The sequence below is a fragment of the Sciurus carolinensis genome, chromosome 12, assembly GCF_902686445.1.
Source record: "Sciurus carolinensis chromosome 12, mSciCar1.2, whole genome shotgun sequence".
In the NCBI taxonomy this organism is placed as follows: Eukaryota; Metazoa; Chordata; class Mammalia; order Rodentia; family Sciuridae; genus Sciurus; species Sciurus carolinensis.
This window is the reverse complement of record NC_062224.1, coordinates 4949597-4969072: the sequence shown is the minus strand read 5'-3', so window position 1 is coordinate 4969072 and position 19476 is coordinate 4949597. Positions and strand designations below refer to the sequence as shown.

Here is a 19476-nt window from a genome sequence, read left to right as displayed (position 1 = left end):
ATGAGGCTCACGTTGCTTCAAAGCACCTTGGACCAAGCAAGGGTGACTTGAGGGAACGGGGAAGGGGGTATGACTCTGAGTCACTGTTCCATTTCAGGCTCTGAAAACTCAGTGAGCTTTGAAGGTAGCAGGAAGAGTCTGGATAGTGCTGACTAGAAGTGAGTAAGGAGAACTTCCCTCAGTTTTTAAAGAAGATTCGTCACAAATACTTGACTGCAAAGTGTAACTACTGAGGTGATTAATGAGCTTGCAGTGGACAGTGTCCTCACTGAGCACAGCCCTCAGAGAAGGCTGCTCTCTCCAGGGGCCTGGGGGTCTCGCTTTCTTTTAGTTTTCAGTATGAGCTCTTAATCGTCCTAGCCTATAATCATTTTTCCTTCATCTTGAAACCTTTGGTGAATTTTGTCTAATTCCTCTGGCAACTATGTACACATTTATAATCTCTCCTGATCTTAACTGGTGGTTCTTCTTTATTTATTTTTTTTTAGCATTTATTCGCTTCCTTATTTTTTAAGTCAATGCACGCAACACCAAACTAGATCCTGAATAAGTGGTTGCTGATGTAACAAACATCTAACCGCTGCTCAGTTGATGCAAGGGTCTCATTTTCTGGACATGCTTTGGCAAGTTTTGTAGTGAAAACCGGTACTCAACTCAAAGTTAGAAAACCTGGCTTCCAGTGCAAGAGCTGCTACTCACTAGCTATAGGACTTCTCCAGAGGCATTGACCAACTCTGAGAAGAGCCTCCTCTACATCATCAGATAAAAAAGTAATGACACATAACCCAGCCCAATATAGTGACAATTCAGCCTGATATTCCAACAGAATGCACAGCCATCTGCAGAGGAACGTGGCTGAGTGGGGCAGAGTACCTGGAGGTACAACTCACACTAGCAGTAAATGCTCTTCATTCGGAGTGTGAAGCAAGGGACTGTTACTGAGAGGAATAATTTCTGTGTTCAATCAGGTATAACAAAATACTACAATCTTTGGGACATTTAGAATAACAGTATTATAAAGATGAAAGTAGTAACAAGGTCCTAATAAAAACAGGTCTTTCAATTTTTTGAAAAATTATAAACTAAGACCTTTAGAAAATAAGCATTTGGAAACATTTAATCATTAGTTCTTGACCTATCCTCCAACTGTGAAGCCAACTGTGACGCTCTGCTCACAGATGTTGGACCAGGTACAGCTGGAACTGAGAGGAGAAGAAGACCAGGCAGAGGAAAGAAAACTAACTTACTTCTTTTCACTTCAGGTTTGAGATATTTTTAAGTGGCTTAGAAATCTCACCCATTGTCTGTTAATCTTGATTTGAAAATATAACTTTCAGCCCAAAGACAGGTAACTTTTAAGGACTTAGGCAACTAAACCATCCTTCAAAGAGCCTGCAAATTATCTCACTTCTTTAGAAAATAAAAATAAAACCTGCACAAGAGCTAATACACAGAAAAAAAATATCAAGCCATTTGACTCATATCATCCCATAGTAGAAGAGGGGGAAAAGGTTTTGTATTCAGAAAGATGTATTAACAGAATCTGAAAAAAAAATTTTCAAAATTGTATACCGGACCATACTGCCAGCCAAGTTCAATTTTATTCATGACCCACAGTTCATGGATATTCTCTGCCAGTTTCTCTCTTATCCTCTCCAGGTGAGGAGGCAACACGATCTAAAATTTAAAAAAAGAAAAGAAAAGAAAAGGAAAACACATCAGAAACCCATGTAGCAAGGTGCAGGGCCCTAACACTGCCTCACGAGCCATTAAGTCACAGTAATGCCACTCATCCTAGAACACCTATTCCACAGCCCTCTTTGGGAAAATTTGGGAAGCTTTTCTTAAATTTATGTTTTGGTGACTACTTAGGTTTCTAAGAGAATTAATGGACAAAGTAAATGGAGTGTTGATAGGAACAACTGAAGGGTGTTAATGGATGTGGGACACCCACCAGTGGATGCACGATTTAAAAAGGTAAATCACTCAATGCTCCTACACCAACCTGGCTGGCGCCCCCAGGCCAGGGGGACAGGAAGCCAGCGTTTGAGTTATATTGCACCAGCTCTTTGAGCCTGTAGATGTCTGATTGCTGTAATCTGTGTTTTCCTGAACTGTACTCTGTTCTTTAGGTGGTTTCCAAACAAAATTTTCGAGGAGAAAAGTATTTACCTGTTCTCATTAAATGGGGACGTTTAAAGACCCCTTGATACAGAGCACAAAGCGGTTTTCAAGGTGGGGAGCTGGGTTTTTCCCGCCTTGATGAAGCAAGCCCTCTTGGGGGGCCCCACGCAGCTCCTCTGCAGGGTAAGCGCCTGCCAGGCCCACTCGAGAGGCGCCGTTTCCACAGGGAGCAGCTACCTCTGCCTGCTTTCCTGGCACCTGCTGCAGTCACCCGGCTCTTGGGTGACCCTCGATGTACCACCAAGGCACAGCCCCACTGCCCAACCCCATCTCCCCAAGGGCATTTCCTGATAAACTCAGTAACACTAAACATCCTGCCATTCTTCAGCAAGGGACAATGCAAACTGAACCCTAGCCATGAACAAGGTACTTCAACCCTTTAACCACAAAATATAAAGAATCTGCGTGGTGGAACCAGAAACGCCACTCAAGGAGCCAGACAACGGGGTGATAAGCAACTGACGCTCCGAGGCCTCGCATTCATTCAGCCTCAAATGTCAGAAACGATGCCTTGGATCTTCAAAAACCAATCAACTGGAACATCCAGCCAACCTCACTCAGGTAGCTCCACCATCACAGTGAAGCCATGATTAATTAATTCACAGTCAACCTCAGGACACAGTGTGTCTGAGACAGGAAGGCATGAACGGTGTCTCCTGGGTGTCCATTGGTGAGGAGGGGGTACCTGTAAACTGTGTCAAAGGGCCTCAGAATCTCAATCAACAAGGCTTCTACTTTCCCCATGGTCCCAGAGCTGGCATTTGATCCCAGGCATCTTAATCCTGGTGCCCACGATCTCAATCTCTCCCTGAGGTAAGGTCAGCTAATCATCTTCAACATAAGAAGAAGAAATAAAAATCTCCATGTTTGTTCTATGTACAAAAGTACTCTCCAAACTCAGAGGGCACTACACCCACGTGGTGTCACTTCAAGTGCAGAACGCTACCCCAGCTACCAGGTCACCCTGACTCTCTTACACCGTGAAGTCGTTTGCATAACGGTGCACCTAAGCTCCACCTACTGCTATCTTTGCCTATCTTTTAAACTAAATAATAATGTTATAAACTAAATAATCTTAACTATTTTAACAAAACCTTAAAGACAGCCTAGAACAGTGCTTTTAAAACTTGAGGTGGTGACACATTTGTGACTTATGAAATAACCTTGGCAGAGTGAGGCGACTTTCTCACAATAAAGAAATCCAACAAAAGATGGGTGGGGGGCGGTGGTACAGGGGAGTATTATTGTATGTGACTTCCTGCAAGCAGGCACGTGGGTCTTGTTACTGAAAATGCACTCCTCGGGGCTGCAGTGAGCACCACCGAGCGTCCACATAACGATTGCAGGGCGGACCGCCTACCTGGGTGGTGTCCACGGGGATGGGTGTGAAGGCGGCCTGTGTCAGGGACACGGTGGGGCCCAGCAGGTCTCGCGTGTACGTCCTCTCCTGCTTGTACTCTCTGCTGTGCTCCACTTTCAGTTTTTCTTTGGGCAGAACAGCTTCATAACAAGGAGCATAACCGGGCGGAGGAAGGAATTTGAATTCTCCATGTCGCCCCCCAAGCAAAAAGCGTACCCTAAAAAGGATGCATATCAGAGTCAACTACATCCTTAGGGAAAGTGCACCCTAGTTTTCTAATTAGCAAAATTAATAGGGAAGAAAATTAGTGCAAAATTAACTTTATCAGAAGCCACATTATTTCCCAAGTACCACCATATGGGCATCACTTTCAAATCCAAAACCCTCCAACAATAACAGGTAAAACATGAGGGCAGCACATTGATCCAAAGACAAAACCTCGTTAGCATGCATCCATGGGTCATTGGAGACCTAACAGTCCCTGCAGAAATAACTAAAAGCACACGCATCCTTCTTCTATGTAAATGAAGTGCAAGTCCATAGCAACTGGCCACGCCATGTCCCAAGGTGCCCAAGGGATAAAAAGATGAAAAGAAAATATGATCTAAGTATCTATATGCTTAAAAATACAGGGTTGGACTACATGTGAGGCAATAACCACTCTTCAGCACCTGATTTACTCATGGACTTCCTTTGACTGGACTTGGGTATCAACTCCATTTGCTGAAGAAAGCAGGTACACTTTATTTCTTATTGTTTTCCAAATTCAACAGCAATAACTTCCTAAAATTTTTAGACGTAATTTTCATTTAATCAAAAATAATTTAGTCTGAGTTCCACTGGACAATGCTTTTTGAAGTGGATCAATATATCAATTTCTTAGGGCTCTTGGCTTACAAGAATAAAACAAATTTTTCATTTCCCTTGTAATTCCTTTTCTAACTAATTGTGTTTTAGCTCCCGGTAAAAATAATAACAAAAAAGCAGAGGGCAAAAAGTGAGGAAAAATAAAAGCTTTAAAGCAATTTGAAACAAACATGATTTGGTTAAATACACCAAAAAATGTCATTGGTACATGAATTACTCTGTTCTTCATTTACATGGTGCTTTTGAAACTAGGAGTTACTCCTGGGAGGAACATTATAACTAAAAGAATAACCAAAATGAATGACAGTCAGCAGGAACGAGGGAGACCCACACAGACCCAGGGGGACGACAGGGTGGCCCCTCGTTAGATCACTCAAGATCTAACTCAAGATGATGTTAGATCATCACACACTCAAGTCTTCTCTGTAGAACTTCAGGGAACTAGGGTTTTAGTTTGCTTCCCTCTGGTAATAGCAAAAATGAGGAAAGAGTTAGAGGAAACCACCTTGACAGAGTTGGTCACAGGCAGAGAATTTACCAGCGAAACAGGTGGAGGAGCCACATGATCTCAACAGAAAGGGCACTGAATTTCTCTAGGAAGAAGGGGAGTGGGATAGGATGGGGGCCAGGTGGGGAAAAGGGAAACTTAGTGAAAATAAATACCAGAAAGTGGTGGTTTTTATGGTATCACTCATTTCCCCCTTATTGAATAGTACAGTGATCCCAAGAAGTGAACCTGAACTATTTTAGGATGCTGGCTGGAGGGAGCATTGCTACCCAGAGCTAAATGGGGGAATAGGTGGGCAAAGCACCCGGCCTCCCAGCTCCCTCTCGGGCGAACCTTACCTCTGCCTTCAAGGAACAGGCCACACTCCCTGCGGACAGATGCCAGGAGGGAGGAACAAAGGTTAGAGAAGCGGGGTGGTGGCCGGACAGAGCCTTCTGTGGAAGTGTGAGAGGTGAGAAGGGAAACAGACCAGAAAACAGAGGCATACTAACTTTATTCCTGCAGAGAAACTAACAACGGGAAAGAAGAGGCCATCAATGTTGAAATTCTCAAACATTCCTTGAACAGGCTGTCCGTTAATTCGGAATGAGATGCTTGGGGCACTTAGATCTAAACAGCAACTGATGACATCATCAGTTCTCAACAGGTGCTGGTTTGGTGAGCTGACAGTGCGGGCAATACAACCTAGTGAGGAGAGACATTGAGGAAGGTGACGCATTTTCATCTCAGAGCATCCAGGCAGCGACAAAGCAATGCACAATGCTAGAATGGACTGACTCTAATGTGCCATGCTGAACTCTTGATAAAGAAAAAAAGTTTCATGTTTTCAGGACCCAGGCTTCCTTGTCAGAAAGTGGACCATCTGATGTAATATCTGCATGTAGCTGGAAGATCTTTGCTGCAGAAATTATCTTATAGTAAATACCATAATGACTTTAGGGGACATTTTCCAGGAAAAGATCCAATGTGAAATAGCTTCCTTCTCACTCACCTGGTGCTACCTTCAGCAAATCACCTCCCTGCCCTGAACCTGGATCTCTCATGAGCAGAACACCAAATGCCATCACCTTCTAGAATTGCCATGGTGATTAATTTCATGGTTGACCAGTATCAGTCTCAGATACACAAGACACTGCTTGTTAAGTTCTTTTTAAAATACTATGTTCCCTTTGTTTTTATAAGTGCAAAATAAAATTATATAAGGATAATGAAAGAAGAAAATGTGCTCATTATTTCTTGCTATGTATTGTATAGAGTGAGAAGATTTTATGCCATTTGGTTTACTTTACAATTTATTTCACTTGAGATCTTGTTTGGAATCTTGAGTACGGGATGCACTTGGAGACAGGAAAATAGTATTTGATAAATGCCCCTTTCACCCTGGCCATCCGAGGTTCTAAGGCTATTCTGACTACATCAGAACTCCTTTGTGATTAGTCCCAAGGGCTTACTGGAAGAAGGGAGGTAGGGTCCTCCCAAATCCAGGCTCTGACCAATACAAACAGTCCTCTGTTTGAGTAAAAACTAAAACAGATTCATGATACATGCTTTGCATTTTTATGATACCTGTTTTTATCTCTGGCATGGCAAGATTTTTACCAAGAACATTTTTCAATGCCTGTGATAGCATCTACTTTTTAAAATATGCACACTTTTTATTTCACCAACATTCATATCTTCAAGCAACAAAATCACTATAAAGTGGCTCTTTCAGAATTCCCTGAATAAAGGCAGCTTTGAAAATTTATGGTACCAATGCGGCTCATGGAAAAAGGCCTATTTCTATGTCTGCATCAAGAGCTGCAGTTAATAAAAATGTTTTTATAACTATTCTTACTATTGGAAAAACAGGTGTATAATATAATCCAAATATATTGCTCATTTAAGGAACATTATTAAACTACTGCTGACAGCTATCTAACTATCACCGAGGTAAACTGTTTTGCAGTGTCTGAGACAGACAGGAATGACCCCAGTGAGCAACCTGAGGCTACAGTTTCAAGGGCTCTCAGTACTGAGTCACTGGGCAGCATCTCCAGTTGCACCCATACTGGATCCATGAGAACCCCAAGCCTGTTCTCTGCCTTGGCCAGGAAGGGAGATGATGGCACCATCTCTCCTGAGCTGCTACGTGACATTGCTCTGTGCTTCCCCTATACCAAAATTCCCGGAAAGCACCAAGATTTCTCACGCCTTTGCTCCTTCAAACATCTGGAAGGCCCAAAGAGGAATGCTGCACAATGTTTAAATTAGAATAAATGGAGATACAGTTCAAAACTATTGCTTTTGGGGCAAACCCTGGTCAAGGAACATCTTCACTCCCTGGTTACAAGATATTCACTTATTAAATGTCTTCTCAAAGTCACCAACATTTGACAATTTAGATTCTACATCAACCATTGATAATAAAGAAACAGGAGCATAAACCCCGAGAAGGTGATTGAAACTACAATGAACCAGTCCTGGGTAACTCAGTCAGACTCTAGACTTGGCTCTCTGGACTGGGAGAGAAGGCATCCTCCAAGACAGGTAAGACGTAGTTCACAGTTTCTTGCTTTTTTTTTTTTTTTTTTTTTTTTTAATAACGGACAACTATTATCTCTTCATAAAAATGTTCCAAGTTCCAAGGTACTTTTCTCCCGGAATTCCACAACCTCCCATCCTTCTACTGCATGTCCACTCACTGGACTGTTTTCTGTGCTTACTGTTCTATTTAATGGATACTGTAATCAAAGGCATAATGCACCCAACTCAGTTCCCTAAGCACAAGATTCTTGCAACTTCTTGAAAGAAAAAACTTCGAACTGAACGCAAAACCCAAAATGGTGAAATGTGCCATGAGGGCTAAAGTAACCTGAAGCAACTTGGCGTCGTCTTGTGGAGCAGTTTCCCTGCTAACCTCTGCCTAATGAGGAAACAGTACTCGCCTGCCTGAGCGCCTCTCTCCTGCGGAGTGGCCCTGGAGCTAGAGAGAGGATGATAAGACCCAAAGGACGTAGGTGCCGTTTAAAAACAGACGTGAGCCCTGTTTCAGCTGGGCAGGCCTTTGAAGCTAGTGCTCTCTGCTTCGGAGTGGCCTACAGGACAGTTTACCACGGGAACAAACACTGTGGCTGTCATCTTACTGGCACAGGCAATCCATGCCACTGTGGGGACCCTGTCCACATGCCCAGATAGATGAACTACCTAGGACCCATCATGCCTGGATAACTGAGACCATGGCGTTGAATAAAGGAGGCAGTCAGTAGCTACCACTGTTTGACACAACTACGTGGAGTTCTTTCATTTCACAAACTCATCGCCATATGTGCAGATGTAGTTGACTTTAATTTTTAAATTTCTTCTCATAAGCTGTTAAACCTGTGCGGCATTACTAAATGAATAACCCTGGCGACCTCGAGGCAAACATCAGCTTTTTAAAACTTAACTTTCTGATCTTCTATGCACTAAATGTTTTGAAAAAGATGCCAGGGTCATAGCAGGACTGTGTTCTAAATGTAGCTCTGTGAACACAAGCATGTGTCTGCAGAACCCAGAGGAGCGCCAGCACTAAAAAGCATCTAGGGAATCAAGAGCCAGACTTTTAAATCAGCCAAACTATACCTCACTATGAATCAGAGGAAGGAATATTTTTTGATAATGCGTAGTACTCATTTTCAATATATACTTAGCCAACAGAACTGGGAGCTGGTACTGTGAACTATACGTTCATCTTCAGCCCTTTCTATGGTTCTGGAGAGAAGTGTTACTTCCTCACAAACACGCCTCACGTGGCACCGTGTGGATTTCTCCATTATCTCATGGGAGGCTGACCTCATCTATTTCTTCCAATCACTTTCCAGGGTTTGTGTTTTGTGCTTTACATACTGGAAGCTAAACTCTGCACACCACAGTTAAAGTTGGAAACACAAGTTTTTGCAGTTCACTCATCCACTGCAAATGCTGCTTCTAAAATACACTGTGCATAAGCCAAACAGCCCTTTGGTCAAGGTACTGTAATTGTAATTGTTGGCTTTTTTCTAGTGGAATGCTGGTTTTCACCCGACTCTCTTATTCACCTTCTGGGGCTGATGTGAAGTTTCTGAGTGACACCTGTCCCTGACAGCTGCAGCACCAATCGCTTTCAGACATGCACAGCAGGGTCACAAGATGTCCATCGAGAAGGAGAAGGGAGGCGCTCACCTGACCAGAGATGAAGGCCGTCAAAGCCGTAGGAGAAGAGGTCATCGCCGACGCCATTGCCGCCCCACTCTTCACCCCCTCCGGGGTAGGGGGAGTAGCCCTCCGTGGAAGCCCAGCCCACACGCAGGTGAGTCGCTTCCGCGGTCACGAAGGGCTCAGTGTGGTCCACCATGAGCTCATAGTACCACTTCTTATACTGAGCGGACCCTTCGCTGACGCCCAGGAAGATGTTGGGCCTCATGCTTTAAAGAGAGGGAAGAGCAGGTGAGTCAGGGCCAGGCCTCCCCCTGTGTCCTGTGCATCTCACTGTTCTGATCCTGAGTCCTGCCTCTCTAGGGGGCCACCCTAACGGTCTCCTTCAATGCCACAGAGACGCCAAAACCACCCCTGGGGCAGCACAGCAACAGCCCGCCTCCCAGCTCGCCTTCAGGGACGGCGGCTGCTTTCTGGTCTGCTGGACGATGCTACGCAGGGTCTAGGAGTTGTCCTATTTGCTCTGCATCATCTTTTGTACCATTTGTTAAGTGTGAGCCTCAAGTGAGGCACCTGGGGCAGCAGGGCTCTGGAAGCCGTGGGGTTGTTATTAACCCAGGGCCCTCAGTCGCTCCCAGGCTGAGCTTCATGTCACATGGGTGAGGCCAAAGCAGGTTCCGTCCTTTGTGAAAGAACCAAGGTGACAAGCAGGGGCTGTTCCCCCCGTGCCCTGTGGTGACTGAGGAGTTTGCCAAGTTGTATGTGATTCTTCTTTACCAGGGACCTGCACTCTGCAGTCACCCCGTCAGTGGTGTCTCAGAAACCCCCCCCTGCATTGGGGTAGGTCCGTCACACAAGGAAGTCTTAAACCAGTCCTGCTCAGACAACCCCAAGCAGGACACACAACTCGCTCGCCCCTTTGTTTAAGACTAGATGGAGAAGCAAGTGCTGGAGGCCCCAGTCGCGGCCACCACACAAAGCGTTTTGTTGACTGCAAACTGCATTGTTGATTTTGCTTATTTCAGGGGACAGGAAAGGTGATGGTGTTGGGGCATGGCAGTTAAGAGCTGGGTCTGGAGCTGGACCTGAGTCCCACATCCAGTTCTGCACCTCTCTCCTACAATCTGGAGGTCACGGCAGTGCCCAGGAACGAAGGCACACAACACTGACAGCGGACAGCACGCGGCTTGGTAGCTGGCACGTCACACTCAATGAACATGAGGTTCCTTGAAAGACAGATCGGACTGTAGATGCCATTTCGTTGGCTACTTGTGGAATTTATTGTATTTCAGACTTCTCCTTTTTATCCGACAAGGTGGGCACCTCGGAGTTAGGTTGAAGGATAATGTTTTTAGTCATACTATAAGAAGGGATGACATAATTGCATACAACCATAGCCCTGTGTTACTTGTCAGGGACAATCCATTTACATGTGAACGTGAACAGAAACTCCTATACACGTATTTGTGGTAAATCCAAATTTTGTTTGGTCCATCTATTACCATCATTCCACTGCTTGGTAGAAAACAATACTTACATCACTCATTGGGGAAATACATTACAAATCCTAATAAAACAAACAGACCATCTGCTTCTGGATGGACGGAGAGCTTTTTCACCAGGTTACCTATTTGGGACATCATCCATCTGGATGTACCTGCTAACGTGGTTCACAAGACGGGTCTGCAGTAAAAGATCACGTCCTGGCAGGAGATTGTCACAGATGAGATGCTGGTTAGAGCGGACGGCGACCCCATGGCAAACACAGAGTGAACACAAGACATCCAGGACCTGAAAGAGAAGCCACTTCCGGCTGAGTCTAGGTGGCCTCAGATCCTGGGGTCAGCTGCACCTTCCAGGAAGCAAATCCATCCCCAGCTACATCTGACTCAGTGGTTTAAACACACAGTGGGCATCGCACTGGTTTTCCAACCTCTCTTCACACACAAATTGAGGGCTGTTCAAGCCCCTAGTGACACTATGAAGAAACACTCACCACTATTACCCACCCACCACTAAGAGATGAGAAGAACTTGGGGAAAATTCAGCACATCTTTGAAAAGTTATTTTAACATACATTCTACTTTTTGTTTTTTAATTTAATTAGTACATAAAAACATTAAAATTTTACATAGTTAGAGAGTGCCTACATGTATATGTTGTGTAAGGTTCAAATCAGGACAAACATAGCTATCCCCTCAAACACTCATCATTTTTGTGGTGGACAATCAGATGCCTCCTTCTGGCTTCGTGGAAATATACAGAACATGGTTGCCCCACTTTAAATGATTCCAGAATTCATTCACAGAAATAAAATGACTTACTTACTTTATGATTTCTCCCGTGCTTATCTAAAAGTGAGATAATGGATTTAATGTGTCCTTCTTTAATAATATTTAGCGCTTCTGGACTTTCCACTAACACACAGTGTAGAACTTCAAGAATACCTAAGGGTAAAAGAGAGGGAAAGTGAGACTGGTCATCCCACAGGGATGTGCCTCTCTTCACATCTGATGAACTGTGCTCACTCTCTCAGACACATAACTGCTCTATGTTCCATTTATTTGGTTTAAAGAGCACCCAAAAAGATCTTGAGATCATCTGGAGGTTGTTCAAAATCATTGGCTGTTTTCCAATAACCCAATGACAAGTGAAAATCAAAAGGAGCAGAAAATAAAAATACAAGGAGCTGCTAAGTTAAAGACGTTTACCTAAGGGTACCAAACTGATCACTTCTTTTGTTGTTAAAATGCTGCTCAATGCACAGTGGTTGCACTATGGAGTCAGCCTAGGGGTCCTTTGACAGATGACTGGATGGAGAGAGTGTGGTGTATATATATATATATATATATATATATATATATATATATATATATGATAGAATATTGCTCAGCTTTAGGGAAGAATAAAATTGTGGCATTTGCTGATGGATCGAGAATATCATGCTGAGTAAGGTGGGCCAAACCCAGGAAACCAGGGGCGAGTGTTTTCTCTGGAACTGAGGAAGAGTGGAGCTACTTTGAATTGGGTAGGGGAAGAAGGGGGAGGGAGGGTGGGGCGGGACGGACACTGTTGCCTCATGTGCACATGTGGCTGCCTGACCAATGTGGTCCTGTATATGTGAAGTCAGAGGGACAGGAGGTTCTACTCCATTTATGTATGATTTATCAAAATGAATAGACGCATTCTGCTGTCATGTATAACTAATTAGAATAACAACAAATTTTTAAAAAAATACTAAACAACTAAACTCAATAGTACATCAAAAGGATTATATACCAAATAAGTAAATGAATAAATACATGCAGCAAGGACACAAACTCAGTCATTTTGAGCTGACATAAACTAGCACAGAGGAAATGGAAAAGCACTCTTAACAGATAAGTCATGCTAATACTGATGTTTTGTTTGTCTTTCCCATTATTCATTACTACAGAACACCTATCAGTGTATTTCTGTAAATGAAGTTGTGGGGTTTTGTTTTTTGTTTTTTGTTTTTTGTTTTTGCATTTTCCAGGCACATTCATTTACAGACTTACGGCCACTGCCCACTTAAAAGGCAGGGTTGAGGGTCTGTGACAAAGACCTTACATACACAGAGCCTATGGCATTTGCTCTCTGGCTGCCATGGGCTGGTGTTTGTGCCTCCCTGAAATCAATATGTTGAAATCCCGACCCATGGTGATGATCATATGAATAGGGCTAGTGTCCACAGGAAGGAGGACCTACAGCAGATTTCTTGTCCCTTCCACCATGAAGGATGAGCCTTCTATGAGAACAGGGGCCTCTGCCAGACACCAAATCTATGCCTGATCCCTGACTTATCATCCTCCAGAACAGAGAGTAATAACCTTCTGTTTTTATAAACCACCCAGTCTATGGTACTTTGTCATAGCAGCCCAAACAAACTAAGACTTTGGTCTTTTACTGCAAAAGTGAACCAATCCCTGCTATCGATTCAACCATTAGGAATAAAAGACCAAGAACAACAAATTCTCTTGTAAATAAACACTCATGAAGGTCCATAGCATATATAACATAGGATATCAGAAAAGATGTAAGACTGGATTTCAGAAATCAACAACATATCACAAAATCTAGGAATGGTACCATGACAATAAAACCCTGACTTTTCTTATATGTCACTTAGTCTAACAGAAGGACTTCGGGATTTTGGCTTTCATATTGAAACTCCTTTTTCAATTTTGCCTGGTCGGACCCAACCAATAAACACGTAGCTTAATTGTACATTGTGTAATTGTCCTAGTTCTGACCAAAAAACATCTGAGAAAACTTTTACTTTCAAGTGTTGGAAACAGCTGTAAATATGCTGATTTTCTAAAGCGAAAATCTCTTAAAGATAAACAAACTGGAAACACCAAAGGACTTATTTTCAAAACAAAGATATACCGTTATGTGCAATTTAAATGATGTTGAGCTCCTTCTCATAGTATTAACATCTTCAGAAAGAAAAGCATGCCCGTGAAGGAAGCCACAGAGCAGCTGAAGACGTGCTCAGGCTGGTTCCCTGAGGGCAAAGGTCCAAGCAGTTTCCCAGTTGTTTTCTGGATTTCCCCTCTTTTCAACATTGGTGAGGCTGTAAGAGTCTCAATTAAATTTAAGGCTCAAATTTGTACGTGGGCTCATGAATTTGAGGGGTTCAATAAAGATACATAACTGTTGCTTTGTCCCACTCATTTAAATTAAAATGCAACAAGAAATAAATCTTGTATCACAGCCAAGCTTGCTTCCTCTCAAGGGTGGGCATAGCAATCTAGGGAAAATGAAGACATAGATATGGCAGAATCTTGGTCTGAACTACTAGAAGCCGAGTTTTCTCCCCCTATGCAAGGGGGGTTCTGTTCACCCAGAACAATCAGGAGCTGGAAGACGAAGCAATGTGCAGCATAATTACAACACATTTTTAAACGTTTACCATGAATTTTGCATGTCACAGTTTGAAGTACCATAAGTGAGAGTATTTTTGTTTGCACTTAGAAGGCAAATCAGTTTGAAGTCAAGAAACAGTTTCAGTAAAAGATCCAATTCTACTTTAACATTTTCAACAAATAATCAGAGAAAAAGTAAAAAGAAACAATGTGCATTTTGCTTGATTTCTGTAACAGAGCCCAATTCATGAAATAAATGGAAGTTATTCTAAATAGGAGTCCCATATCTCAACCAAATGAGGAAAGAAAGTGGATTAAATTGATGTTAATATTCAGATGCATAAAGGTTTAAAGATAACAATGGCAAACAATGGCAGGCAGGAAAAACACATAATTGCACAGACTTCAAAACTTTATAAAGGTTTTGAGGTGAAAATATTCTCATGGTATCTTGAACTCATATAAAGCTGAGAAGAGGAGAAAAAGTGACAGGTTAACATTAAAGTACAACACAGCTTGGTGAAATTAGGAAAGGGAGAGAAAATTTAAGAAAAATGGAAGTTAGTGTCTTGCATTCTTATTCATACATAAAATCAAGGAATATCACGGATAAAGTTCAAAAGCAAAAAGGAGGGGCCTGGGGTGTATTTTGTGTTATTTTTTGTTGTTGTTATTGTTTTGTTTTGGTACCAGAGATTGAACCTAGGGGCGCTTAACCACTGAACCACATCCCCAGCCCGTTTTGTTTTTATTTTGAGATAGGGCCTTATTAAGTTGCATAGGGCCTTACTAAGCTGCTGAGGCTGGCCTTGAACCTCTGATCCTTCTGCCTCAGCCTCCTGAGTCACTGGGATGATAGGCGTGCACCACTGCACCTGGCTTTAGGGTGTGCTTTTGGAAGACAAGATGGATTTGAGGTGAAGCTTCCTGGGGTGACTCAGCTGAGGCAAAACACACAGACTGAGCCGTGTGATTACGATGCACTGTGTGAGTCCTCAGGGTCCCGAAGGCTGGCTGCCTTCAACTTAGGGATTTATGAAGGACAAACTGGAGACTAAAGGACAGTTAAAAACAGTGTCAATTAAAGGCAGTTCGTGATACAACAATTAAATAACCAAGTCAGAATTTGATTCTATGCTGATTGTTTTTTGTATCAATGATCATGTCTCAAAAGCCAACAGAATGCTGAGTGAGTCTTGAAACCACACATTTTTCTAAGACATTCTAATGTTGCTGACTCCATGCTTTGAGGGTTTTGTCACTTATTCTACAATTTATCCCAGTGTGCATCAGAGGGGCCATACACTGTGCTAGATCCTGGGAGTGAGAAAAAAGAGGAGCCTACTTTGCCGTAACTTCGGTCTCAGAGTTTACAGCACCCAAGTACAGTCCTAGCTCCAGTACCTCCCTGGATGTTGAAAGAGGGCCCTCTAAGATACATGGCCTCACATGTTTCATCTGTAAAGTGGAAATAATAACAGAATCCACCTTATAGCATAACCGTGGGAATTCAGTGGTGTAACCCTTACCCAAAATGCTTGGGACCAGAAGTCTTTCAGATTTTGCATTTACACACGAGATATCTGCATATGCATAATGAGACATCTTGGGAATGGGAGCAAAGTCTAGACACGAAACTCATCCACATGTCACATATATACACACAGCCTGAAGGCAATTCCATATAATATTTTAAATAATTTTGCACATGTGACCAGTCTGTGTCCCACAAGCGCAGGGGAGGGAGTGTCCTTCCCCTCAGGGATACTAGCTAAGCTGTGTCCTATGCCTGTGCTCTGGCTCCTCTGTCATAAGAAGTTGGGTGTCCTGCCTTCTACATGGGGTGCCATATTGGTGCTCAAAAAGTTTTGGATCTGGAGCATTTCAGATTCCTGACTTTCGGATCGGGCATGCTCCACTCGTGTGACATTCTCAGCACGTACCTGAATCCATTTCAGACTTCCCTGGCTGCACAATGAAAACCTAGGCAGTTAGTCAAATACTCAAAACTCTAACGATTGCACGTCTCCCTGTGAAATGCAGAATCCACAGAAATGCTGGCAGATGGAAGGCATGGTCTAAAGCCCCTTAAATGAATTTTAAAATACATGTGCATGTGAGCTTCTTCAAGAAGAACTCTCCAGAGCAAGAGCAAAGCAGATTGATGAGTTCTTCAAAAGGAGGCTGTGAGCCACCACCACGTACTTTGGTTAGGCCAGACACTTCACATGAAGCACAACTGACAAGTGACCCAGTGCAATTACTTGAAGAAGGGTGATGGTAGGATTCGTGAATAACCAGAGTGGCAGGAGCCAAACCCAGCCAGGTCAGACAGTGGCAATCAACAGCCATCTATCAGCAGCAGTGGGTATCAGCTCCCGCTTCAGTTCTGTTCCCGACCAGGCAACACCACCTAGCACCCCAGGGGACTAGAAGCAGGCCAGGAGGAATGTGAAATCACCATTTGCCATCTTGTTTTGTAATAGTCAGTGTTCCCAAGTGAGGGCTCCTGGATCCTGTGGTTTTTCTGAGACAAGACTTCCTCTGTATTCCTCTGGCTCACCAGGATTGTATCCATGTCACACGGAAGGGCTGTGCAAGGGAAATGAAATCCGCAAGAAGTGCTGAACCCGCTGAGGCCACAGGGGCCTGGCTCCAAAGCATCCCTGGGAAATACAAGGAAGCAGGCCAGAAATGTGGATGCCTGGAATTGCTCCCCACGCACGCACACACACAAAAACTCCTAGGAAAATAAAGCTCCCTGGATTAGGGCCTAGCAGGAAGAGGTGGCTGCACCCTGGAGAGAGAACAGGCCAACGAGATAGCTGGAAACAGCTAAAGTGGACTTGTCCCCACAGGCCGGCCACCGCTGGCCTTCTATAGAATCTGCAGTGCAGCAGCAGTCCAGGATGCCGGGCCCGGGTGGAGTAGTGTCAAGACAGCACAAGATTCAGGGAAGAGAAGGAACAGGAGCCAGGGGCCACCTGGTCCACACCTGCTCACCAAAACCTGAGAAGCTGGTTAATACGTATCACCAGGCTGCCTCTGTCGGATCGGGCTCGTTTCTGAGCCAGCAGTTTCTGCCATATTGGCAGATCTGGAGGGTTCTGCACTGTGGAGTCCATGGCTCTCAGACCTGGCCTTGCACACTTCCTCAACAGGACCAATCAGCAGCTGACACTCCAGGACGAGGCAAGCTCCCTGGCCATGCAAGGGGCACCTGTCAGCACAACTACCATCAGAGAATCACACTGTACCTCTGAGGCAGAATTTTAAAAACTAAGAATGTAAAAGAACATGGTAAGCACACAGGTTTCTGTGAACCCGAAAGACTATTTAGTAATAAAACACATTCCAGAAGCCGAAGGTCTTGTAACTCATTAAATGACCCAGAGAGTCACCACCAGGAACTAGGCCATCCAGGACTGTCTCTGTCTCTAAAAGTGGAAAGGACAGCAGCAACTCCTGGTGCCTATTACTTGGACAAGCAATATGCTTGAAAAGGTACCCAGGGAAAATGAGTACAAAGCACCCAATTATGTATCACGAAGCACTAACACTTTTTTTCCAATGTGGAGATGGTTCAAGACTTTTTGGAAGAAACATTTTCCGGAACTGTAATTTGCTGTCGATCTCATCAGACCCAGGCTTTGAGAAAAGCATTCTGGAAAGAGTAATGATTGCAGATAACAAAGGAACTCAATGTCTTTCCCTTTTTCTATTAAAATGGTTCTATGTCTTTTGGAGCTTACTTTGGGGGACTTCCCTCCGCCCATTGCATGTTGCTGGTAAAATACAGCAAACTACAGGAAGCCCTCCAAATCTTCTTTTTCTTTCCAGCTACATCTTAATGGCTGGGGGAGCAAGGAAGCAGGCCATGGCCGCAGGCACGCTCTTCTAGCCTAGTGCAAAGATGCTTAATTGTTGACACTTGGCTAACTATTAAATGAAGAACTTCAATGATTAATTTTATTTCAAATGTTTAGAATGAATCTCTCTTAAAAAATGAAATCAAAATTTCTCTGCCTTCACAAGTGATCTGCCAGCATGAAACACCACTCCCACGTCTGGAAGTGAGCGACCCGGATCATTACAGAAAACATCCATCACCGTGATGTGATGCAGGTGAGTTGTGGGTGCTGGTGTGGAGTCCGAGGGCCAAACGGGTACTGACCTGATCAGCTGTCATGAAAGATTTCGTTTTGAAAGTCTCCAATGTCATAATGACTCTGAGTTAGTTCAGCATGGCTGACTTTCCAGAAAATCCAACACTCATGCTGCCTTCTCCAGGGTCATCTCCTGGCTCACTGCCTTTTTCTCTGGTATCATGGGTGCTGCTTGAATTGCACCCATGTCTCACTCAAGTCAGCTCGCTAAGCTTTCTACACCAGCAACAGAGCAACTGAAACAATAACCCAGGAACTTACCTCTCTAACTCCGCAGCTCAGACCTAACTAGATATCCAGGAGGAGGGGCTCCTAAGACACAGGATTCTGGGACAGATTATTATACACTTTTTGTCTTTAGAAAATGATGAGCTTCAACTCTGAAAGAAATGGTTGTGACAACTTCAAGAGTCTTAACCTAATCTATTTCAGGTACTATCAACACTATTGTATAAGAGCACAAAGCTTCTTTATCTGGCTGCTCCAAAGGCCCGACTGCTCACACCCAGAGGGGTTCATCCAAGGGCACTTGATAAGTGTTGGGAGGAATTCACAGGTTTCTCACAGAAAATCCACTTGCGGCACTGCAAAGCTGTGTGGGGACAGACTGCACAAGAAATAAGATGTGCCAAAAATCTGTCTCTCCTGACCAATTGACGTCTTCATCAGCTATCTCTGGTCTGAAAAACAGTATCTCAAGCGCTGGGAACCCCAAAGACAAGGCTGGCCTTCAGAAATACACCAGCCCTGTCAACTGTGCTTGCTCAGACCCATCTTGTGTCTTTTCAAATAACTCTGGCCTAGGAAGAGTCCCACATGAAGCCTGGGACAATAGGTAATTGAGCTCTCATTCCCTCAAGGAATTCAGAGCTTCCACTCTCATAAATGGATCAGATACTCTACCACAGTTTTATGCACTAGAGACCCTGGTCAACTGTTGACATGCAGAGTCTGACAAAAGTACAGTCCCGTTCAGCTGCCGGTTCTGGGCCTTGCTATCACATAATGGGAGCAGATCCAGCAGGACTCAGGGCCCGTCCTCATCTGCCCACCGAGGGCTACCGCCTCACTTCCAACTACCAAATCCTGGGCTTCTCTGCTTCAAGATTTGCTCTGACCACAGTAAAGCTGGGGGGGCCCCCAGAACGGTGACTCCCAGGGAGCCATATTGCCTAATACTCCAGCCCCCTGGGTGGGTAAACTGTAAGGCACATAGTCTTTATGTTTCCCTGGTGAAAAGAATCTCCACAGCTGGTGATTCAGTTGTTAACACAGCCTCTCAGGTCCCTTGCTTATCGCATGTTCTCATGTCCCCCCAAAATTTGCCCTTGAACCTTACGTCCAGGT

At 43.9% G+C, this 19476-nt stretch overlaps 1 protein-coding gene across 6 annotated transcripts in view; it reads right to left on the bottom strand.

Annotated features, from left to right (window-relative positions):
- Ryr2 (ryanodine receptor 2) overlaps positions 1-19476 on the bottom strand; it is a 605596-nt gene that overhangs the window by 257813 nt on the left and 328307 nt on the right. For all 6 annotated transcript variants that reach the window (XM_047520965.1, XM_047520967.1, XM_047520968.1 and 3 more), the window contains exons 18-23: positions 11403-11521; positions 10732-10865; positions 9102-9343; positions 5411-5603; positions 3545-3761; positions 1573-1677 (exon numbers count right to left, since the gene is read on the bottom strand). In XM_047520965.1, the coding sequence (XP_047376921.1) occupies positions 1573-1677; positions 3545-3761; positions 5411-5603; positions 9102-9343; positions 10732-10865; positions 11403-11521 (1010 nt within the window). The remainder of the gene's footprint in view (positions 1-1572; positions 1678-3544; positions 3762-5410; positions 5604-9101; positions 9344-10731; positions 10866-11402; positions 11522-19476) is intronic.